This window comes from Sorex araneus, chromosome 5, assembly GCF_027595985.1.
Source record: "Sorex araneus isolate mSorAra2 chromosome 5, mSorAra2.pri, whole genome shotgun sequence".
Classification (NCBI taxonomy): Eukaryota; Metazoa; Chordata; class Mammalia; order Eulipotyphla; family Soricidae; genus Sorex; species Sorex araneus.
This window is the reverse complement of record NC_073306.1, coordinates 8,257,314-8,282,138: the sequence shown is the minus strand read 5'-3', so window position 1 is coordinate 8,282,138 and position 24,825 is coordinate 8,257,314. Positions and strand designations below refer to the sequence as shown.

At 49.3% G+C, this 24,825-nt stretch overlaps 1 protein-coding gene across 1 annotated transcript in view; it reads right to left on the bottom strand.

Annotated features, from left to right (window-relative positions):
• Positions 1 to 24,825, bottom strand: part of WLS (Wnt ligand secretion mediator) — a 126,009-nt gene that overhangs the window by 45,267 nt on the left and 55,917 nt on the right. Inside the window, exon 3 of the mRNA XM_055140493.1 lies at positions 2,756 to 2,880. Coding sequence (XP_054996468.1) covers positions 2,756 to 2,880 — 125 coding nt within the window. The remainder of the gene's footprint in view (positions 1 to 2,755; positions 2,881 to 24,825) is intronic.

Sequence of the window (24,825 nt, the reverse complement as noted above, 5' to 3'; positions counted from 1 at the left end):
GAGGGGCAAACCAGGCATGGGGAACAAAGCATCGACCTTTAGCAGACTGGAGAGAAGCAGTGAGATCCTGTGAATGGGGTAGGGAGATAGCAGTGAAGGAGGCTTGCCTAGCATGCACCAGATTTAAATATGCCCAGTATCACAGGACTGGAGCGATAGCACAGTGGGCAGGGCATTTGCCTTGCACACGGCTGACCTGGGTTCGATTGCTCCATTCCTCTCGGAGAGCCCGGCAAACTATTGAAAGCATCCTGCCTGCACGGCAGAGCCTGGCAAGCTCCCGGTGGCGTATTTGATATGCCCAAACCAGGAACAACAAATCTCACCATGGAGACGTCTCTGGTGCCCGCTCGAGCAAATAGATGAACAACGGGACACCAGTGCTACATACAGTGCTCTGCCCAGCATCACAGGATCCCCCAAGCATCATTCAGTGGCGCCCTGGAGGGTACCACTGGGAGTGGCCTCCAGGCGCTAGTAGGGGTTTTGACTCTGTGGGTTGTAGCTGTGTGCTGGGGACCCTCGTCTCCATGAGCCCCCAGGTGAGGCTGATGCTGCTGTTCCTCCTCGGGCTACACTTGCTGTGATTCTGGTGTTGGGAAGGAGGGAGGAAGGAGACTTCCTCCGTGCCACGAAGGGCGCTGGTGTGGACGGGTTGGTTCCCCCTACACAGCCCAGGTGGACATCCAGCTAGCTCACTTCCTCTTCCATTTTCAAACGTATCTCAGACTAGATGTGCCATGCATAGTCACTGCATGTGTGTCCTCTACCACCTCCTCGGTCCTCAGAGAGACCCCCCAAGGCACGTTCCCATCCTGCAGATGAGGTAAGCTTGCTGCACAGTGAGAGGCCGAGGGCAGAGGCCACAGTCTGTTTGGCTCCAACTTCATGCTCTGAACAATGCTGGCACTGTGCACCCTGCCCTCCCTCTGTCGCGCTTGGCAGAGAGGACAGACCGTGCTGGGTCTGGCCCTCCGGGGCTCCAGCCTGCCTTGCCGTTTGATGGAGAGTCCTAACCCTGAGGTTATGGGCAAAAACCAAGCTGGGCAAGACCAGCCCTAGGCAGGGGTGCAGAGGAGAGGGTCCAATCTGTGGAGTGGGCACTACAGAGTTATCCAAGTCCTTGTGGAGAGACTCAGATGAAGGTGTCCCGTGACAGAATGAGACATCAAACATGTGTTTGGGTCCCTCACATTCTTCACAGCAAGAAAATAGGAACATTTCTGTATCCAGCAGGACATCAAAGACCACCCGCCTTGTAAAGATCCAGGCCAGCTCCCTGAAGGAACATGAGTGACCAATAGCAACAGTCAGTTTGGTTCTAGTTTTCTTTTTTTTTTTTTTTTTTTTTTGGTTTTTGGGTCACACCTGGCGATGCACAGGGGTTACTCCTGGCTCTGCACTCAGGAATCACCCCCGGCGGTGCTCAGGGGACCATATGGGATGCTGGGATTTGAACCCGGGTTGGCCGCGTGCAAGGCAAACGCCCTACCCGCTATGCTATCACTCCAGCCCCTGGTTCTAGTTTTCATCTTCACAGAGACTTTCAAGAAAGTCTGGGGGACCTGAACCTTCGGGAAATGTACGTGTGCATGAAGGGTACCCTGCATTTGAAAAGGGCCCCCAGCTGGTCCTGATCCCATCAAGTTCCATGATTCTTCTAGGGTGGGGGATGTCATCTCTGCTTTTGTTTTTGTTTTTTGTTTTTTCTTTTTGGGTCACACCGAGCGAAGCTCAGGGTTACTCCTGGCTTTGACTCAGGAATCATTCTGGCGGTGCTCAGGAGACCATATGGGATACCAGGAATCGAATCCGGGTTGACCACGTGCAAGGCAAACGCCCTACCCGCTGTGCTATCACTCCAGCCCCTCTGCTTTTGGTTTTATGACGACTCTCAGACCTTTGTCCCAAAGGAAACATCTTCTTACTCTTCATGCTCGCCAATAACCTTCTTAGGAAGGTAGGCGTTAGTGAATTATAAGTGTTTTCCTGGAAGAATCAGAGAAGCAAAAGCCCTCTACAACTGAAAAGACCTTAAGGTGTGAGAAGTCACAAATGAATTAAGATTTCCTCCCGGGGGTTCTTCCACTAGGTTGTACAGGCATTCACTGGGACTGTCTGTCCACAGGAACTTGGGCACAGAATTGACCCAAGACACAGACAAAAGCACTGACCTAAGATAAACTGAGTTTGAGGGCCGGAGCGATAGTACAGCGGGTAGGGTGTCTGCCTTGCACACGGGTGACCCAGACTTGATCCTCCACATCTCATAAGTCCTCAGAGCACCTACCTCTAAGAATAATTCTTGAGCGCAGAGTCAGGAGTAACCCCTGTGCATTGGTGGGCGTGATCCAAAAAAAAAACACCCTCTAAATTAATTAATTAGTTAATTAATTAATTAATTAACAGGATGAAGAGAGTCTCAAGACTCTTCATGTGAATACCTTAGCCACACTGTCCACACACTTTCAATCATTAACCAAAACCAAAAAAAAAAACCAAGAGCTGTTTGATGGAACTTTTCCAGAAAAACAATTCAGTCATTTCAAACATTCTTTCTTCTGCTCTTATGCCCTTGGCAAGAATATGACCTACAGCTTCATTGCCCTGTTCTCGGCTGAGAATTCTGGCCAATGTCTTCGGATCACACACGCTGAGGAACATATTCTCTAAACTATGAGGCAAATCTCTCCCTGCCCCCCTTCTCCCACCTGGAAACCCATTAACCTCTCACGTAGACAAGCAGCTCTCGTACCTTGGGGGATGTGAAGGTACATTTGAGCTTTCGGGGTACTCTCTCGTGGGCCATTTCCGTCCACTCAGCCAATGAGTCATCACGGTAAGCCAGAGATACATCCATGGACACTTCCGCATTTTCTCCTGGAAGAGAGGGATGCACAGTTAGGCAATGGCTTCTAGGAAGATGTTTGGGAGTCAGGTTTTAACGATTATGGATACTGACAGCCCAGTCTAACTTTTGTCTCTCTCCAACCTGAAGTTCTAAACCTAAGCACTGAAAACTCAGAGGATGAACAGTCTATGCTGCTTGCTGGGTCTCTGTCTGTCACCCTCCAGGACTCAGTTTCCCTCCATGATCAGCACTTTGCATGCTGCTTGGCACCTTCAGTCCTACCTCTGGCCCATATGAGTTACCCCCAAGCTGAAAGCATTTTCCCCAGAAAGCACCATAGGGCCTTGAACTCCATCCCTCATCATTCCACACCTTCTTGCGTCTTTTAACTACAGGTGTAAGTCTGTAAGTAGCATCTGTTAAATGATCATCTAGAATAATTTCCCAAATAGGCAATACCAATGCCCTGGAGGGGTAGAGGTTGTAGGAAAAACCCAGTGGGGGCAGAAGAGCTTTGGGTGCAATTGAGTCAGGGTGTCAACAGGGCTCTATTTGTTTGCTGAAGGAAGGTAGGTTTTCAGAGGCGTACTGAGTGATTTTATTTCTGAAAAAGGAGCAGTAGACCAAGTACTGGGAGAGCCTCGCAAAGTCCCCATGGTGTATTAATATGCCAAAACCAGTAACAAGCTGGGTCTCATTCCCCTGACCCTGAAAGAGCCTCCAATGCAGCATCGTTGAGAAGGATGAGTAGAGAGAGGCTTCTAAAATCTCAGGGCTAGGAGGAATGGAGACGTTACTGAGACCACTTGAGAAATTAGACAATCAATGGGATGATGATGATGATGATGATGATGATGATGATGATGATGATGAGACCAAGTAAGTTTGAGTACCTCTGCTCTCTAAGCTTTTCCAGTACATGATCTTTATTTCTCTAAAACCCCAAAGCCCCTCTAATATGAACAAACAGTATCTATATTGCAAACCATAATGCCCAAAAGTAGAGAGAGAGTATGGGGGAAATTGTCTGTCACAGAGGCAGGCAGGGGGAGGAGTGGGGTAGGGAAAATGAATACTGGGGATATTTGTGGTGGAAAATGTGCACTGGTGGAGGGGTGGGTGTTCGGTCATTGTATGAGTGAAACACAAACACGAAAGCTTTGTAACTGTATCTCACAGTGATTCAATAATAAATAAATAAAAATTTTGAAAGTCAGTTCTTCATTTCTCATATAGGCACTAGAATGAGAACTTGGAACTCCCTTGAAGGGCACTTGTCAAATTCTAAGAAGCAGAAATACAAATTCTGGAAGTTCTAATGGGTCTAAGGTCTCCATTTACAGGTTATGCTTCTACTGTTCAGAGCTGGGCTGGTCTTAGAACACGGGTTGGGGGTGGAGAGCTAGCACAGTGGGGAGGGCGCTTGCCTTGCATGCAGCCGACCCAGGTTTGATCGCCGGCATTCCATATGGTCTTCTGAGCCTATCAGGGTGATTCCTGAGTGTAGAACCAGGAGTAACCCCTGAGCATCACTGGGTGTGGCCCCAAAATAAATAAAAATAAATTAAATAATAAATAAAAAGAAGAAAAAGAACACAGGTGGGAGTGGGCACTTAATCTGTCTGCTGCATGTTTATTTATGACCAGAGATAAATCTTATTTTAAAATGTAGAGAATTCTCCTTAATTATGCATGAGCAAATCTATTTCAGCATGATATCAATGAAAAGAAAATACGCCTCCAAGGATTTATGACAAGAACAGGAGATAGATTGATAATTTTAAAAAGGGCATGAAAACAACTGATCTGATTAATAAGACAAAGGAGAAAAAGTTTGCCATCTCCACAGATGCCCAAACACGATAACCTCTGAGCTGATCAAAATTCTTAGCTTGATATTAATAGGAATCTTCTTAGTAAGATGTAGGAAAATCTTTCTAAGCCAGTTGCAAAAAAAGCCATGCTTCTTGGTGGCAACCTGGAGTGTCTGTGGCTTAGTGTGTGTGTGTTTGTGTTTGTGTGCGTGTGTTATTTGTCTTGGGGCCACACCTAGCAGTGCTAGAAGCTACCTCCAGTGCAGTGTTCTGGGGTCATTTCCAACAGCGCTCGATGGAGCACAGTGCCAAATATTGCACCCAGGGTTCCCCTATGCAGAGCAAATGCTCTCTGATCCCCACCCACGGCTGCTTCCAGTGGAGTGGGAATTACACCAGCACCTGATAAAATATTGATTATGAGGCTGCATAAACTCTAGGATTTCTATTCAGACTTACAGCTGTATTTTGAGAACTATTGTCTGCAAGACATTATCAAAAAAAGGTAAGAGCAAGGTCAGTGGTCTTTGAATACCGTCATGACTTAGCACTAGTGTCCCCCCAACCATCCCCCCAAAAAAAACAGAAAAAATGTTCTTTTATTTCTCTTAAGGACATTAAAGAAAAATGTTAGTGGATGGGACATCTGAGGCCCAAAGGAATGGGCCAGTGGCTTAGAACACCTGCCCTGCAATCATTAATTCTCAAGTTCAGTCTCCAGTGCCAATACCTAGTCCAGCTCTGCGCTCTGCACAATTTCCAGTCACACTGCAACCTGATACACATAAGCACCACCACAAAGGGGTAGGAATTCCCAGGAAGCACCTAAACAATAACACAACTTGGAAGTGAGAGAATGCATGCAAGCACAACAGCTAAAGAGCAAGAGAGCTGAGGTTAGTGCGTGTGCAAGTATCACAACCCAACAACACACCAGGCAAGCACAGCCCAGTGCGCAGGCACCACAGCCAGGCATATGTGGGACCCGTCATCACAACGACATCAACAATGTGAAGGAAAGGGAAGGGTAAAAAGGTAAAATTAAAACAAAAAAAAATCAGACCTGAGAAATAAGACAGCAGGCCGGGTGATTGACTTGCAGACAGACATGGGTTCGATCCCTGGCCCCAGTATGATTCTCTGAGCCCCACCAGGAGTGATCCCTGAGCACCGAGCCAGGAGGAAGCCCTGCATACTGTCAGGTGTGCCCCCCGAAAAAACAAAACGTACGAAAAAAGTGGGGAGATGTGTTATGTTTTTAAATAAAAAGGGGGAAAGATTCAATGTTTTAAAGGATGTCAGTGGTTGAACCCCACACTTTTAAAGAGTTTGGTCTCTTTCAGTCGGGCCCACCACAGGATAAGTCGCCCACCCAGAGTTTAACCCCTTCTCTACCAACTTCTGAAACCTGCTCCAGAAGCCCGGGGCCTCTTACAACTCTACCCTACTCAGCTCTGTGTTTCCTTCCCCTCTCTGGGACCTGGCCTCTGGGGAACCACACAAGTACACTTGCACCCTTGGTGTTGGGGGTTTCAAAAGCTGCTCTAGGTAGGGCAATGGGTCCTCTGGGAGCCCCCCTTCCCTTTTCAGCCACATTTGGACACAGAATTCCAAGGATCCCGAGAATTCTAAATTCCAACTCCAACTCATCCTTCAGGTAGATGCAGTACAAGCAGCAGCGAGAACTTAGCTGGCTTCACGGCCTATTGGCCTGGGTGCTAGTTTGTCTCCTAGGCAGCCCTGGGCACGGCGCCTTTCCTGGTTCCCTCCTCTGGGCTCTGCAAACACTGGAGTGAGCCTGGGTCAGGGCAGGTACCTCAAGACACCAGCTGCAGCTCTACTCGGGATCCCTCCCTGTCTTCTGGGAGTCCCCAGAATCAAAGAATTTTTGAGATCGTTATTCAAAGCAAACAAACTCTTCAAACAAGTTTTGTTTGTTTGTTTTAGGTACAAATACTCTGTAACCCCCTGTGGCTTCCATGCCTTTGTCTTTGAGTTGGTGTCCTGACACCCCTCTGAAGAGGGCCTGGATCTTTCCTGTCAGTCAATTGATAAACTGAGGTCCTCACATAGTAGGTCCTCACATTGCCTGAAGCCATGTCATTGGTTACGGTAGTAGAAGCAAGTATTTCGAAGTGTCTTAAGACCATCTATTTATTTTTATACACTTAAAAAGAAATTTTTATTTGGCTTTTGGGGTCACACCCAGCGATGCGCAGGGGTTATTTCTGGCTCATGCACTTAGGAATTAACTCCTGGCGGTGCTCAGAGGACCATATAGGATGTTGGGAATTGAACCCGGGACAGCCGCGTGCAAGGCAAATGCCCTACCCACTGTGCTATCGCTCCAGCCCCTTAAAAAGAATTTTTTTAAGGGAGAGTCAGTGAGATGGTACAGGGGGTTATAGGTACGTGTTTTGCATGCACTGACTCTGGTTTGATACCTGGTGCTGTGTGTGGTTCCCCAGGCATACCTGCTAGTGACCCCCTAATCCAGGAGTGATCCGTGCTCGGTGAGTACTGCTCAGCATTCCTACCTTCCCCCCAATAAATAGAACTGGGAAGACAGCTCCAAGGACGAGCGCACACACTTTGCATGAAGTCTGGATTCTATCCTTGACATCATAGGGTCCTACGAGACCAAGAGTGATTCCCCGAGCACTGGGGCAGAGGTGGGGGTGGCTGGGGGCACAGTAGCTCCCCAAACACTGCCAGGTGTGTTCCAAAAACAAAATTTTAAAAATACCTTTCTACCTCTTCCGATTAAAGCTACATCTGCCACAGTCTCTATCAGTGACAAAGCATGAAGATGTGAGTCTTTATAAAAGGACTGGGGGAGGCGGGCGGGGGCGGAGAGCACAGTGCACGGGGGTTGGGGAGCAGATTAACTCCTGCCTTGGCTCCAGATCTGTCCCCGCAGGTTCTGCACTCTGCCAGTAAGCGAGAGGAGCCCGGGGGATCCTGGAACCACTAAGTCTGCAGCCCCAGAGCCTCGGACCTGAGATTGGATGGCGGAGTATCACCAGGTGTGGTCCCGAAGCCCCAGCTTGCTTGGGAGGCCCCCTGTCCCCCCAAAATGCTGCATGCAAACCTCTCTCCTTGGTCCCCACACGTATACTTTGAGAAAGACGGAGTAGAGGTGTCCTAGCCCCAAAACATGAGACTAGGAAAAGGAAGAACGGGGGTGCCCCTCCCCTGAGCCCCGGCTTTGGAAACCACCAGAATTCCAAAGACCCTGAAGCCGTGTGGCAGGCCAGTCACCCCTGACTCCGCAGCGGGAGAGGACAGGGCAGGCTTGAAATAGGCAGGGAGAAATATGTCTGGAATTCTCCAATCTGAGCCTTGTGGGAAGAACGGCTGGAACCTGCACAACCACATTTCCAAAACTGACTGCAGACACGAGACATGACCCAAACAACGAGGAGCTGGAAGGCACCAGGGTCCATGCTGCGGTTCTGTTCCGACCACGGGTCCTGTTGCAGACATGTGGGTTTGGCTGGGGGGTGAAGCTGGGGTGTCTATATTACCTAATCTTCTCCCTTCCGCAAGAGAAGACAAAATTTTGGTTGCTCTGAAGCATTCATTTCTCGATTTTTAAATTTCAGTGATGAAATCCCCTTATGAGTAAGAGCAATTCAAATCCATTCAAAATGGCAGAAAATCTGCTCAGGTCAGAGGATTCATCTCCCTGAGTCGCCCTGGAGGGAACTGTGTTTCAAAACGGTCCCCACATCACCGTTCCCTTTCCCCATTTAACTATCCAGTGGAGTTATTTCTAAGGCTTCTGTTACTGTTCATGAATTTTAACACCTGTTCTGCCTGGTCTCACGCATCACCTACTTACTTCCCATATGGGCTGGGGCTGGGTTTCATGCTTTCTATTTATGAGCTAAGTCTGACTTCAGAAAGCACCTCTGTCATACTGTTGTTCATCGATTTTCTTGAACGGGTACTAGTAATGTCTCCATTGTGAAACTTGATGTTATTGTTTTTGGCATATTGAATATGTACGGGGAGCTTGCCAGGCTCTGCCGTGTGGGTGGGATACTCTCGGTAGCTTGCTGGGCTCTCTGAGAGGGATGGAGGAATCGAAGCCGGGTCGGCCATGTGCAAAGCAAACGCCCTACCCGCTGTGCTATCGCTCCAGTCCAGAAATTACTTCTGCAGTCAGAAAGCACCTCTACAACTCAAAATAGCAGATTTAAACATTGAGTGCAACATGGATTCTTGCTGTTATTCAACGTGCATCTTAAAAAACTAACCAACCAACCAACCAACCAACCAAATTGAGTACAGCAGGCAAAGTATTTACCTTACATGAGGTGATGAGACTGTCAAGCTTACAAACTGTCAGGTTTGATACCTGACATCCCATTATGATCCCATGAGCCCCATTAAGGAGCAATCCCAGAGCTAGGAATAAGCCCTGAGTACCTCCAGATGTAGTCCCCAAACAAAATCAAACAATAAAGCCCATCCCAAGACCTTGGTCAAGAGAGATAGCACAGCAGGTAAGGAGCTGGTCATGCACAGTGCTGGGGTTTGATCCCACCACCACATAATAGGACCCCCGAGGCCCATCAGGAGTGCTCCCTGAGCGTCGCTGGGTGTAGCTCCAAGACAAAATCAAACAAACATACAAAATCCAAAACAAACAGGAAAACCACCCCAAACTCCCCTGGAAACCTGACTTCTCCAAGGCCTCTTCACCAGATGTCATGGTGACCTCCTACCCGGAGACTCTCTGATTTCTTACTTCTTGGGGTAGAATTTACTTCTAGGATTGTGAGACTAAAGTGTCAATGAATCGACAAAAGAGTTGATCAGAATAGCACAGAAAACATGGAGGGCTGCCTCTTGTGATTGGGTCAGGGGCGTGAGACTCTTCTACCTCTCTTCTACTGAAAATAATGACCAGGTTTCAAGAGCGGGCACTTCCCTCTGTGAACCCCCATGCTAACTGCAGCGCACGGGCCCAAGAAGCCGCCGGGCGCGGAGGTCAGCTGTCTGAATCATGCTCTCTTCTGACTCCAATGGACTCGGAAATAAAGTTCAGCTTTGATGACTGTGTTGCATGTAATAAAACGCTGGTTTCGTGACTCCTGCGTGGGCAATAGCCCCCAACCTCCTACCCCCGCTTCCTGGAGATAATGAAGGGGAAGAATCCAATTTGAACCCCATGGGAGAATAGCAGGAAGACCAACGTTACCTCTGGCTCCTGGAGAACTTTCCCTATAAAAAACCAAGACACTGGTTCTACCAGTTCCGTGGAGGAAAGTTGTCGGGTATGGGCTCAGGGCTCTAATGCATTTAAAATGGTTTTCCGCATCTACATTAGCCCAGCCATTTTGCCATCCTAGCTGCTCTGGCTTTAAAAACACACCCTGAATTGGATGGAAAATTCCCTAAGAGGACCAGGAAGGGGGAGGCGGTGTGGAAGGTTCCTTACCCTTACTCTTGCCATCTTGTTACAGGGCAGTGCCTGGATGTGAGGCAACCCACATGCCAGGATTCTGCTGGAGAAATCCCAGACAGGAGAGTGGTAGAAAGAGCAGCGTCTGTCCACATTGGGACGCTCGGACCAATCCTATCTGGAGAAAGGCTTTGACCCCTCACTTTCCCAAAGATCCAGGGGAAATCAGAAAGAACAAGCATTTCACAGAAACCCCAAAAGGGGAGAGGGACAAAGAGCTAGAAACGACTAAGTCCTCCTTAAGAAGCCCAGGGAAGCTCTTTGATATAATAATGGCCTTGGCGGGGCTGGAGCAATAGCACAGCGGGTAGGGCGTTTGCCTTGCACTCGGCCAAGTGGGATGATTCCCAGCATCCCATATGGAACCCTGAGCACTTCCAGGAGTAATTCCTGAGTGTACAGCTAGGAGTAACCCCTGTGCATCACCGGTGTGACCCAAAAAGCAAAAAAAAAAAAAAAAAAAAAAAAAAAGAACGGCCTTGGCAGAAAAGGGAACATTAGGACAGTAAACGTTGAAAGGGATCACTCTGGATGTTGTGAGATGTGTGCTGAAAGTGAGAAAACAACTGAACAGGACAGCCTTTCAGTATCTACATTGCAAATGAGAATGCCCAAAAGGAGAGAGAGGGGCTAGAGCAATATCAGAGCGGGTAGGGCATTTGCCTTGCATGTGGCCGACCTGGGTTTGATTCCCAGCATCCATGATTCCCTGAGTTTCACCACGAGTAATTCCTGAGTGCAGAGTCAGGAGTAACCCCTGAGCACTTCCAGGTGTGACCCAAAAAGCAAAAGAGAGAGAGAGAGAGAGAGAGAGAGAGAGAGAGAGAGAGAGAGAGAGAGAGAGAGAGAGAGAGAGAGAGAGAGAGAGAGAAATGCCTGCCATAGAAGCTAGAGCAGGCTGTGGGGCAGGTAGCAGGAGGCAGGAGGGGTTTGGGGGATGATACAAGGGATATTGGTAGTGGGAAATATACATTGGTGGAGGGATGGGTGTTGGACCATTATATGACTGAAACTCAATCATGAAAACATTGTAATTGTATCTCACAGTGACACAGTACTTCAATTTAAAAAAATGTAAAAAATAAAATGGTCTTGGGGCAGGGATGCTGGTGGTGAAATGGTGAACCCATGAGATATCTAAACATTTTCCACCTAATACTTTCTTAGATGGGTAAGTGCCAGCCACAACAGTGCCAAGAGTCTGGGGCCAAACAGACCGGAGTTCAAATTCTTTCTTGATTCCATTCTGGCTACAGAACCTGAAACAAGTCTCAGTGAGGTCCTTTTCCAAGACTGCTGACAGGAGCACTGGGAACAGAGGCACCTCCAAAAGCATCGATTCCCTTTTTCCAGTCAGTCCTCCATCTTCGGATGATATATTTACTCTTTGGGTCACACACAGCAATGCAGAGGTTACTCCTGGCTCATGCACTCAGGAATTACTCCTGGCAGTGTTCGGGGGACCCTATGGGATGCTGGGAATCGAACCCGGGTTGGCCACGTGCAAGGCAAACGCCCTACCTGCTGTGCTATTGCTCCAGCCCCTTGGATGAGATTTTTGACCAATTAAGTAGAAATAAAGCGGGGAAAGCAGAAGGCAAGCTGCTTTGGAGAAAAGAAAGAATTATTTTATGGTTGTCAAAAGCTCTGAGGTTCCCCGAGAAACCTGGATTTTCCTGGGCCCTGGCCCCCAGGAGGGGAAACAGAAAAATGAAAGATTTCCAAATGTTTCTCTGTGTTCCCACATTCCGTGGGGGGGCTGCCAGTGCCCAGGGTTTGTTTGGGTAACCTCAGAAGGAGGCCTTACAGCCAACCTCCAGCCCGCCGCTGGCAGACGGATAATGGGAGGTTATTTATGCCCGCGTTCCTTCCCCATCAAAACCTCTGTGACCTGGTTTGTATTTTCTTGATGCTTTCAATTAAGGAAATAACAAAACCAACCCTGTCCTTGGTTAGGTCTGGCAAAAAAGGAAAAAAAAGAAAGAATGAAAGAAAACGAGCTAATTATAAATGTGGCCTCGGCTGTTTTCTTACGATGCCTTGCAGGGCTGGGAGTGAGCAGTTACATAAATGAAGGAGTCAAATGATTTTGCAAACCAGCCTAACAGTTTAATTCCTCTTCCCTCTCTCCAGTCTCCCCTCTCATGTGAAGCCTGTGCTTTGTGGAGAAATAGTTTCCCAAAGTTTCCCTGGATAAGAAGGCATTTTTCTTGGCAACATAAAAAATGGTCCAGAGCTATCCAGGGAAGCAATGCCTCCTGGTTGAGGTAACTGACAAGGAAACATGAAGAGGGCGAGAGAGACAATGCCTCAGATCAGGCCCTTTGCAAATTCACTGCATCACTGTCATCCTGTTGCTCATTGATGTGCTCGAGCACGCACCAGTAACGTCTCCATTGTGAGACTTGTTACTGTGTTTGATATATCAAATATGCCACGGGGAGCTTGCCAGGCTCTGCCGTGCAGGCGGGATACTCTCAGTAGCTTGCCAGGCTCTGCGAGAGGGACGGAGGAATCAAACCCGGGTCGGCCGTGTGCAAGGCAAATGCCCTACCTGCTGTGCTATTGCTCCAGTCCATTAATTAATTTTAATTTTAATTTTTAATTAAAAAATTTTAGTTAAAAATCGGCTCCTACCTATGCCTTCTATCGCCCGTCTCTTCATCTCTTCAAGGTGAGCTGTGTTAACTGTTCTGCTAAGCAAATGAATCTGAAGTCACATGGACTCTGAAAAGGTTACCACTGGATGCTCAGCAGGGGACCACGCAGACTCCTTCCTCCCTTCCGGTATACTTGTCCCCACGGGTTTCAACTGCTTCCTCTGGGACGCCCATCACTGGTCAGTCCCTATTTCTGTCCTGCCTGCCTGCCTGATCTGGTCACTCACCTCCTACTGCTCATCTCTCCTCCAGGGGCTCAGGAAGAAAAGTGGCCTGACCCAAGCCTCAATGGGCCCCCACTGCTGGGGGAATATCCCTGGGCACAGCCCCAGGCCCCCCAGGCATTGCCAGGGATGCTGTCCTTCCCCCCCCAGAGAAGTGAAGAAAAGGAAAGCGCAATGACCCCGTGAGTCCTCCCCGCTCAGTAGGCTGGTGGATTTCACACCTACCCCCACGGCCCACCCCAGCCCGCCTCCCTGCCAGGGACAGAGGCCCCCAGCAGCCGAGGCTGGAAGATGCGAATCCAGGCTCATCCCATCCATTCTGCACCCAGAGAGGCTACTCGGCATTCGTCTGCCGCGGAAACTCCTTCCTTCCAAAGCTAATCTCCGGGCTGTGTTTGCACCCGGGCTCCAGCCTCAGCCTCCCAGCCTCAGCCTCCCAACCTCTATCCTCCCCATCCTTCCAGGCTGGTCCTCTCAAAGGTGGTCCGTCTCCACTCCACTTCTGCTCTGCAGGGGGAGAAGCACTGGGCTCGGGCTCAGGGGACAGGCAGCCGGGGACAGTGGCCTGCTGGCCTGTGAACTGAGCACTGTGGAGAAGCTGAGGACATCGGCAGACCCGTCCCCAAGGCCAAACTTCAACACTGGACACTAGGGACAGCCAGGGCCTGGAACCCCTCAGGCCTCCAACCAGCAATGCCGAACGCCATTGCATAGTTGCTACTTGGGGTGACTTGCTGGACTCATCTCGGCTGGCACACCCCATCTGTAAAGGGGTCCCCCCTTCTAAATGACAGTAAAGCTTCCTTTTGCTCTGGGGCTGTACATAGTTCCTGGGACTAACCTCTTCTCATCTTCTAGAATTCTCTGGGCTGAGGTCTGCCTTCTTTCTTTTTTCTTTTCTTTTTGGGTCTCACCTGGCAATACTCAGGGGTTACTCCTGGCTCATGCACTCAGGAATTACTCCCGGTAGTGCTCAGGGGACCATATGGGATGCCGGGAATCAAACCCGGGTCGACCGTGTGCAAGGCAAACGCCCTACCCGCTGTGCTCAGCCCCCGGTTGGCCTTCTTTAACCCACAAGACCTCCATAAAAATGAAACACAAACAAAACAGGACGATGTTCTCCCCATGTCACTCCATTCCCACAGTCTCTGGCATGTCTAGATCCTGGCCTGGATCTTCCTCCCCACTTCCTGTTCAGACCGTTGGGTCTATGTACCGGTCTGGCCCCCAGTCCTAGACTTGTCTTCCTACAACAGCTATTCGTCACCTGTGCCAGAGTCCTGGGTAGCATCCTTCTTTCTCCATAGACTCCCACCACCCCCAAATTCTCCGTCACTCCCTGCCACATCTCTCTGAGTTTGCATGGATACTCTGGCCCACTCCCCTGCCCTCACCCTCAGAGACCTCCGGAAAAGGGCCCCCTTCACATTGATCCCTGCTTGCTTCCAATACAGGGGGCCTATTTCCAGAACAGGGGAAAAGGGGAGTTTTGAAGGGGCTGCTCCAGGGGAAGTGTTGTCCCCACTCGATTCTGTCTGAATCGTAAGGTGGGTGGCCCTAGTGCCCGGCTCATGAGGCCTGCTGGGGGCAGCTGGGGAGACAGGGTGAAACCACAGCAGCAAGAAGGCAGCGTACTGACAAGGTCTAGTCTTTCAGGATGAAGAAAAGCAATGAAAGGTCAGGATGAAGAAAAGCAATAAAAGGGAGGGCCTTTGAGGTGTGCATGAGGTTGGCCCGTGCCTATAGGGAGAGCCTAGAGGAAACTAGAGACAAGAATGTGCAGAGATGAAAGACGGTGCAAAGGTCCTGGGGCTTGTGTCAAGAGTCTACCCATCTACTCGAACCTACTTTACCAAGAGCTGAAAACCCAGAGAACCTAGTGCTACTGCTGAGGTGGAGCCACCAGTTCCCAGAATGCTGCATACCCCGTTCAGTCCCACTCATTCTGTTTCCCCTTATACTAAATATCATTTTGTAGGAGTCCGTCCCCTGTTGTATTGAGGGGGCCCAGAGTGACCTCTGAAGACTGAGGTGGGGTGGAGGTGGGGCTGCACCGGGCTGGGGACTGAACTCATGGCTTTACATGAGTTGGATGATCTCCCCGGCAACCTTGGGCAAATAATTTTAAGGACCTGCTAGCTTTCATACACAACAGCTGTCACTGTCACTGTTACCGTTATCCTGTTGTTCCTCAACTTACTCGAGTGGCACCAGTGACATCTCCATTCCTCCCAGCCCTGAGATTTTAGCAGCCTCTCCTTACTCGTCTTTCCCAACGATTGGAGGCTCTTACACAACAGCATGAAGCCAAAACCTCAATCCATGGCAGTCCTTGCGTATCCTCAATTGTTCTCAAGGAAGTGAAAAAGGCAGGTATGGAGGTGCACATTAACCCATATGGTACAACATGGGAAGTTCATATAAGTACATGTCACACCCAAAGCTCAGGCGAGGGTATCACAAGGATGAATAGACAAGGCAGAACCTCAGGTAGTCCCACCCATCAGAAGGAATTCCTGGCCAGCCGCAGGCTGAGGATGCAAGTGCTCACCAGGTAAACCCAAGTAGAAGGAATGACAGGCAGAGGGAGCCCTTCTAGCCACCCTACCTCATGGAAAATGCAAAGAAGCTCAAACTTATCCAATATGGGGGGGGAGGGGGAAGGGGAAGGAGCAGCAGGGAGGGAACCAGCTGGGCTGGAGAGCAAAGGAGATGTATCATAGAGGTTGGGGGTGTAACCTAGCACTGCCCGCCAACAGCGTGGCATCCTATGGGGAGGGAGATTGGGAGATGGCAATGTGGCCCTGTGTGACGTGGGTTCAAGGGGACCTGCAGGTGGCTCAGGCTCATGGCACTGGCTCGGCCCTCTCAGGAGGCATGTGACCGTATGACTAGCCACCGTCCAAGCAAACAGCACCAGAGGGCATCAGTCCCTTCACCCAAGAAATCTGAGCTCAACTATGATGCCATCTTTACTGACGGAGGCAGAGACATCAGAAAAGGGCTGGAGCGAGAGCACAGTGGGTGGGGAGGGAGCTTGCCTTGCATAAGGTGCAAGGTTTAGACTGCTGGCACCTCATATGGTGGTCCGTGCCCACCAGAAGTGGACCCTGAGTGCAGAGCCTGGAGTAAGCCCTGAGAACTACTGGGTGTAGCCAAAAAAAAAAAAAATTAGTGAGTGAGAGAGAAACAGAGAGAGAGAGACACACACACACAGAGAGATAGATAGATAGATAGATAGATAGATAGATATATATATATAGAGAGAGAGAGAGAGAGAGAGAGTGCACTCAGAGGAGCCCTTAAGCACTGGAGGGATATTGTGGCAAAAGCACTTTCCAGCTGCACCAGTCAGACAGAGAGAAAACAAACTTGACAAGGGGCAGGAAGACGACCTGGTCTCCATCTCTGCCTTCTCCCTAGGAACCCAGTGCAGGGAGCACTTGGAGAAACCAATTTGATGGTGAGGACCGCCCCCCTCCCTCCGTCCCAGCCCCTCCCCTCCCCCACCCCCTCTCTCTCACACTCTCTCTCTCTGCAATTAGAGCAGAGAGCTCCATTCACACTGAATCTAAAAATAGATGATGGCAGGGTTCAGACTGACAGCCGCATTCTCACACTGCAGCCAGGGAAGGAACGGGCTGGCTAATTTCACGTAATAACTTCCCCAACCCGGAGCTAGGCAGAGCCCCGGTTGGAGAGAACACACAGGTCACAAAGAGCCGGAGGAGGCGAGGGCCTGGTTCACGGTGTGTTTAGTGCTCCCCAATCCTGGGGAGACCCCCAATCTGGCCTGATTCTTGCCAACAAGGGTGCTGGCCACCACGGCTGCCCACCAGGGGGTCCAAGTCAGAGCATTCCAGGGGCAGGATGTGCCCTTTGAACTTCACTCCGGAAGGCTCCGAATGAAAGTCACTGCATTTTCTAGATAAGATAAATGTGCATTATTTTTCCCTCCCCCTCCCCAGACCTAAATTACACTCTCTCGCCTGGGGCAGGAAAGAAAGTTTTCCAGGAAATAAACAGTGATGGCTTGGGTGGGGAGGCGGGGACTGCCAGGCAGCTAAGAGGAACAAACCGTGTGTCTTTTCCTGGGTCCCCAACCGGTGGCCTCCTGGGCCTGCCCTGGGCCGGGAGGGATTTGTGGGGCCCCTTTCCCAGAGACAAGGACCTGCTTGTGGGCTGCCGGGAAGCAGCTCCCCTCCGAGTGCGTTGCTCGCCCCCAGATCTGGGTCGCCCCTTGCCAGGCTGCCAGCCCGCTGAATGTCAGCTGCCCGCGTCCGCAGCGTTCCCACGCACGCCACCTCCATCGCCCTGGTGACTGAGCTGTTTCAACAGCTGGAGTCCCGCCAGGGTTATTCAGCCCAAAGATTCGTGTGTGGGGAGTGAGCGCATTCGGGACGGGGGTAGGGGGTGGGGTGGAGTGGGGGGTCCTCTCCTTGATGCCCCAGCCAGGGTGTTCCCGGAACGTGAGCTCCCAGACCATTATAGGCGACCACCCATGCTTCTGGGACAGCATGAAGAGTCTGAACAGCCCCAAGAAAAGTGAGCGGGGGTGTCGGGAGAGAGAAGGATGCAGAATGAGGACTCCAGCTCCAGGGGGAGCTGGTCCGGGTTGGACCCCTGAGTGCAGAGCCAGGAGCACGGCTGGGTATGGCCCCCAAACAAAAAACAAAATACAGAGTGAGCCCCGGAGACCGCCACAGCTCCCTGGCCCTCCAGTGAAAGTCACCACCTCTGTTCCTTCCCTTTCTCTGTCTCTCCCTGGGAATCTCCTCTTTCTCTCCAGGAGCGCCTCTGAGCTGCAGCACCTCAGGGTGTTGCCCCAGAAGCTAATAATGCCCCCCCCCCCCACACACACTCCCCATCCTCCCATCCATCACTTAGGGTCACCTATGCTCAGACTGCTTTGAAGTGGGTGAAGTCACCCTCTCATTCCTGCATCCCAGAGCTGACATCTCTAGTCCCTTACTCAGTCCCTCGGACTGGAGCAATAATAGCACAACAGGTAGGGTGTTTACTGGGTTCGATTCCTCCGTAACCTCACAGAGAGCCCAGCAAGCTACCGAGAGTATCCCGCCCGCACGGCAGAGCCTGGCAAGCTCCCCGTGGTGTATTCGATATGCCAAAAACAGTAACAAGTCTCACAATGGAGACATTACTGGTGCCCGCTCAAGCAAATCGATGAAAACGGGTCCACAGTGCTACAGACAGTGCTACTCAGTCCCTGACTAACCAGTGAACAAATCAACCAATGACTGAACAAGTCAAGCAACCACGGAACGAATCCATCTGTTCTTCTCTCTTACCTTGAGATAAGAGAGGACCAGGTAAAGGGTCAGCCCGGTGACCTCACTACCTGTGGGCAGGACCCATGTCCATTTCTAGTTCGTTCTAGTTCCACCTAAAAGCCAGCTCTGCCTTTTGAGTGCTCATCAAGAGTCATCTTGAGACATTCTCTAATACCAAAGCGTGCACGGTCTGGTAGAACGGGAAGTTTGCTGGGCTGATGGAGAAAGGGACAGAGCTCAATGGGGAGGACCTTAGTCAATCCCTGGCACCGTACAGAGTCCAGAGCACAGCCAAGAGCCCACCCCAGGCACTGATGAGTTTGACCCCCAAACTTAGCAACCCCCAAGAATACAGTCGGCTGGCCTGTGCACGGCTCCCACCTGGGAGGGCTGGGTATCACGCAGAGTCAGATGCCCTCCTAAGAGGCAATACTCGTCTCCCAGTCCCCACCGGGAAACTGAGGCCCAGGGTCAGGTAACAGGGGCAGTGAGGGCAGGATGGTCTGCTTTCCCTGCAGAACCGGTCTGCTAGGAGTGAGGGCCCATTTCGTGCTGGAGAAACAGACCCCTGAGAATCTGAACAACTGGAGCGAGAGTTCTCTCACCCTCTTTCTGTATCTGTCTGTCTCTCTCCCCTCCACCCCTCCAACACTGAAACAGAATCCTTTAATCCTCTGCCCACTGAAATCCTTTTAGCTTAAAGGCAGAAATCTAACCACCACCCTCAACCACCATCCCACAGCCCTGCCCTAGGAAGAATTCATCAGCGGCAAATCCAGAGGTGCAGGGCAGTCCGGGAGAATTCTGGCATAACCATAAGATGATGCATTGCAGACATGCTGCCGTCCCCTCCCCCCCCCGCCCCACTCCAACTCTCCCCTCCCCCCACCCTACCCCCAAATTCTTGGTGCTGCTGGCAGGCACCCAGATACCAGAAGGGATGCCCTGGGCTTCTCAGGCCAGCTTTTGTTTCTGTCAAGTTTTCGGAAAAGGAAAAAGTAGGCTAGCAGCAGCCTTTTTTATTTCCAAGCCACCTTTTCTTCGTTCCCATGAATGAGGAGGGGGACGGACGAGAGCAGGCAGTCAGGGAGAAAAATAATGTGGCTGGTAGAGCCTGACCTCACGGATTCCTGCCGGCAGAGAAGCCGGAGAGGCAACATTTAATTGTGGAAAAACCTGCCTTGCTCTCCTCTTATCTTTTTTCCTCTGTGACTTAAACCCACAATTACTGGCAACCCCTAGATTCGGAGTCGCTCAGCTGGTGGCGGCGGCGACGGCGGGTGACTGTAGCCGCACAGCCGAGGGGCGTCCAATTCCACCAGCCTCCGAAGCTGAGCCCTCACCCAGCTCCGGGGCTTCTGCCATTAAACAGTTCACAGATGCCCTCCTGGCGAGAGTGCCACTGCGAGGAGTTTCGGATGAGGAAGGAGAAAAAAAAAAATTTTTTTTTTAAGCCATGTGATTTCTAGCAACTGTTTAATTCAAAGGACCAGCTCTGACTCTCAAATCCTGAATTCCACGTTTCCTTTCTTTTCAAGGCCTTTTCTTATGGATCAAACTCCCAATTTCTTAGTCTGGCCATCAAGGCAACTCAGCGACTGGCCCTTCTGTCTTCTCTCTCTCTCTCTTAGACAGCCTAACAAACAGGCTTCCTGTCCATCTGTCATTCTGGAGCATTCCACTGAGAAAGAATAAAGGGCTTAGTCTTAACTGATTTTACCTGCTCAACAGGTAACTTGAAGAAGGGATTTGGTGTTCATAATTATAGCTTGAAGAGATATCTTCCCTCCTCTTCATTTATTGATAATTTTATTCCAAATACTTTAGGCATGTGCCCCTGCTTATGGTTACTAGATCAAGCCTGTGCACCCACTGCAAGGATGCTGAGAATTTCCTACAGCTTCTGTCCTAGGCTAGGATGCTCTGGATCTCTCTCTCTCTCTCTCTCTCTCTCTCTCTCTCTCTCTCTCTCTCTCTCTCTCTCTCTCTCTCTCTCTCTATTTTTGGGTCACACCCAGCAATGCTCAGGGGTTACTCCTAGCTCTGCACTCAGGAATTACTGCTGGGGGACCAAATGGGATTCTGGGGATCGAATTCGGATTGGCCATGTGCAAAGCAAATGCCCTACCTGCGGTGCTATCGCTCCAGCCCTGCTCTTGGATCTCTTAAGTCTGGTCAACATGCACTTTGGCCCTGGCAGGCACTACCTATAAACTCTGGAGCTTGAGTTCTTACCTTGAGATCTATAAACATCTGAATTCCAAGAATGACCTTCAGGGAGTTAGAGCGATAGTGCAGCTGGTAGGGTGTTTGCCTTGCATGCGACCAACCTGGGTTTGATTCCCAGCATCCCATATACTGAGCATATATATATACTGAGCACCGCCAAGAGTAAATCCTGAGTGCAGAGCCAGGAGTAACCCCTGTGCATCACCAAATGTGACCCAAAAAGCAAAAAAAAAAAAAAAAAAAGAATGATCTTCAGGACTTGGGTGGCTATGGGAATGTGAAATATATGCCTGGAGCTTAGGCACACTTTCCACCCAGGTAAAGATCCGGAGACCCAATGTTAACTTGGAATGACAGCCTGGGGCCAGCATCACTGTTTTTATGAGCCTGGCTGTGCTGCCTCTCTGTCTAGGTCCTGCCTCTCCCCAAAGCTCACAGTCCTCCTTTCCACTCAAATAATAAGGAATAATAAGAATTCTCCTTCATTGAGCATTTACTCTATACATTTACTCTATAAAACTTCGTCTGTATTTTTTCAGTTTCGTGCTGAAAGCTACCCTATTAGGAAGATACTATGATTATCAATTTTATGAACGAAGAAAATATAATACAAGGTAGTTTAGAAACGTACCCAACGTCACGTCATTGGTAAGTGCTAGGTTGGGGATTCAACCTCAACGTTTTGGCTTCCCAGCACAGAAGAAGGCTGCCCTTGTCCCTTTCTTTGCCTCGAGATGGGACAGAGTCACCAATTTCGCCAACTCCTTTATATCTCCACCTTTCCAGGCTAAGTTAAAAAATAATAATAAGATAACTATGGCTGCCCCACCCCTGTTCATGGAACACTCTGGACACAGAGCACTGAGTGCATTGTTGTAATTTTTCCGTTTCTCCTGGATCAGACTGTGAGCTCCCAACTAATTATTTTGACTCCATGCCGAGTATTTCCTGTGCCTGGGGCTGTGCTAAGTATGGGGATACAGAGATGAACAAGAAATACAGTCTGCCGTCCCTGGCCTCAAAACTCAGTTTGACGGGAGAAAGAAAGAAGTAAATGAAAAAGTAAAGGAGGAAGGTATTTTTTTGGTTTTGTTTTTGTTTTTGCTTATGTTTTTGTTTTTGGAATTGTATTATAATTTATCTTAAATCCAGAACACATGCCAGCAGAAGATGGAAGGCCAATAAATATGCGATGAATGAAAGAAAGAAGTTGGGAAGGGGGCCTTAGAAGCTGGACTCTTAAATTAAAGACCTACCAGCCCGTCATGAAAAGTCTTTGAGGTTATTTATATACTGACTCACCTAAAAAATGTTTCCTGTGTTGGGTGTCTATGATACATTTTTTAATGTCAGACTAAAAATACACTTCCAGTACACCAACCCTGTCTGCCTACCCAAAGACTAGAAATGAACACAAGGTATCATGCAGCAAAATAAAATACTAGAAAATGCACTCAACACTAAGTTAACTTAACAAAGGGCATCCACCTCAATTGGAGGGTATCCTCCAAAAAGGATTAACACTGGGGGTTATCTATTTACAAAGATGAAGAGAATTTAGGAGATTTGTATAGAGCTAAAGAATTTTGCGGGTTTCTGGGCAAAAGGGTTAGAGAAGACGGAGCCTTCAGGAACCATGGAGTCTCCCCGAGAATAAGAAGTGAGTCTGTAAAGAGCTCATGGATTCTAGGGAAAGAAGATCATGGAATTCCCAAGACCATTCACTCCGTGCTCCCCACCCAGGCCCCAGCTGAGAGACTTTGGACCTCTCTTCCTCAGTTTCCTCATTATGGAGAATTGTTGAGATGGCCAGGTGAAAGAAGAGTCAAGTTGTCCTAATCAGAGATGATTTGGGCTTGAGTCACAGGATTTCAACCAAACTAGCAGCAGGACATAGGATATCTCAGGAAACTCAGGGCAGAAAATGCAGACAAGCTTGGGACCTTGGAAGGTACAGGAGAACACACGGGGAAGAAAGTCATTGCTTGTAGTCAATAATAATTACACCCTATGGCTTCACCTCTACTTTTCTTTTTGCCTCTGGTTGTTGACACCTTTCTCTGCTTCTGCATGCATGATGGATGGATGAGTCATTCATCCACCTAAGGATGGCTTCTTCGTAAGGTGCCCTGACAATCTTTCAGGTAAGTGCTCATGGAAGTGTTCCCAGGATCCTAGAAGCCCAGTTTCCTAGGCATTTCCCCCTAACTACCACTGAATCCAATCCAAAAGGGATGGGCGTTGCAGACCTTGTGGCCAGCTGCCCACTCAGCAGACAGGCTGGAAGCCCATATTTGGGGTGGGGGGGAGGGGGTGAGAAGAAAGATATGTTCTACAAGGAAGTAGTATGAGATCAAAGCACATGACTGACTACAAAAACAGCTAGCATCTCTGCCAGCATTTCTGCCAATATCAATGTACAAGAGCTTATTACAAAATTGCCATCCATAGGTCAAGAGATAGTACAGGGGGGATGGTGCTTGCTTGGCATGCTCTTGACTCAAGATCAAGCCAGGAGTATCCCCTCTCCCCCGAGCACTGTCAGGGAGGGTGAGCATCTGTACATGTCACCCTGTCCCCAGCCCCACCCCGGGATCCCTGGTAGACACCACAACTATAACTTACAGCTCAACTACAGCCAGCTGTTTGTGCCACCACCACAACTAAAGGAGCACTAATGTCACCAAGTGCTGTGGCCAAATGAATGAGCATGGCAGGGTGACGGGAGACCCAGAGCCAGGGGTGTATACAGCCCCCAGTTATCAACAACAACATCAACAACAAAGAAGGGAAAGTGGGAGAAGTAACATATAAATACTTCCCAATGAGCTACTCTTCCGATGAGTAATAGGTGATGTGGATAATGGGAATAATGGCTCAAGCAGCAAAGACAGATTTGTGTGACAATTATTTTAGGAGACAGCCACAATGAAGAAAAATACAAAACCTCAGAACTTCTTCCTTTTCTCTCTTTTTTTTTTTTTTTTTTTTTTGCTTTTTTTGGGTCACACCCGGTGATGTGCACAGGGATTACTCCTAGCTTTGCACTCAGGAATTACCCCTGGTGGTGCTCAGGGAACCATATGGGATGCTGGGAATCGAACCCAGGTTGGCCACGTGGAAGGCAAACGCCCTACCTGCTCCAGCCCCAGAACTTTTTCCTTAAAGAATTCCTCGGCTTTTCGTCCTAATGTCTTTACCACTCCTGGCTAAGGTCCTGGCAGAACTTTGGCATGAGTCCCAAAGTCCAAACAGAGACAAGAGGTTGATATTAAGGAAAGGACCTTTTCTACATTGTCTCCCGAAACTTCTGCAAGTAGAATTCCATCTACCTTTCCTTTTCCATCAAATTTCCCTTGGCTTTCAGAAAATAATTTTGCTTCGTGCTTTCTGAGGTTACCCAAAATAAATAACCTCACATTAGCTTCATGATGACTGACTGGCATTTAAATACTGTCAAGAAAACCCATAGCTGGAGCAGGAGGTGAAAAACAAAAACACCTTATCCGAGTTGGGGTGCGCTGTCCAGGAATCTGCTGGCTGCTCTGCCATGCGCCTCCGCTTTGATGACACAGGGCTTTTATTTTAGGAACCAGGATCTACTTGTTATGGATGCAAAGAGAATCTCTTCATTTACATTCTAAACTTGGAGCAGGAAACGAGACACGTGGGGCAGCGCAGCTGTGGCTCTATAAACAGGACCAGCCTACCTCTGCGTCTCCGTTCTAGACCACATGCTCCAAAATACAGATAGGGGGATTTTTTTTTAACAACGGGAAGAGACACCATTCTAGAAAGACCAGTGCAACTTCTATCCAGGAATATCAGTGGCTGCTGTTTGGGTGAAGGTTTGTGGAGCTCTATCAGGTTACATGTACACCTAGTTGGTGTCCCACTAGTCATATGAACCTTACAGTCCCTGGCCAGTGGTGCTTACGTGAGCAAAGAGAGCTAGTGTTAAAGTTTCTTCTTTTGGTAAAGCAAAGAGTTAGTTCTTTGACAGTTTTCGGGGGGGGGTAAATTTCTCACTTGAAAACCTGAACAACAGCAACAAAATTCTCAACCCTCTTACTCTGAACATGCACAGAGGTATGACTTAAATTTTATGCAGAAAAATGAGAAATTATTTGGTCCTTAAATTAAATACACAGATGCTTCACGTAGAGAGCAGCACTCTTCCAGGACTCTTCAATCCCATGGTTGCTGTTCACTCACAGTGGCTGCAAATTATTCAACGAGATGGATGACGAGTTTGATTCCCACTCTTTGAGACCAGCCCA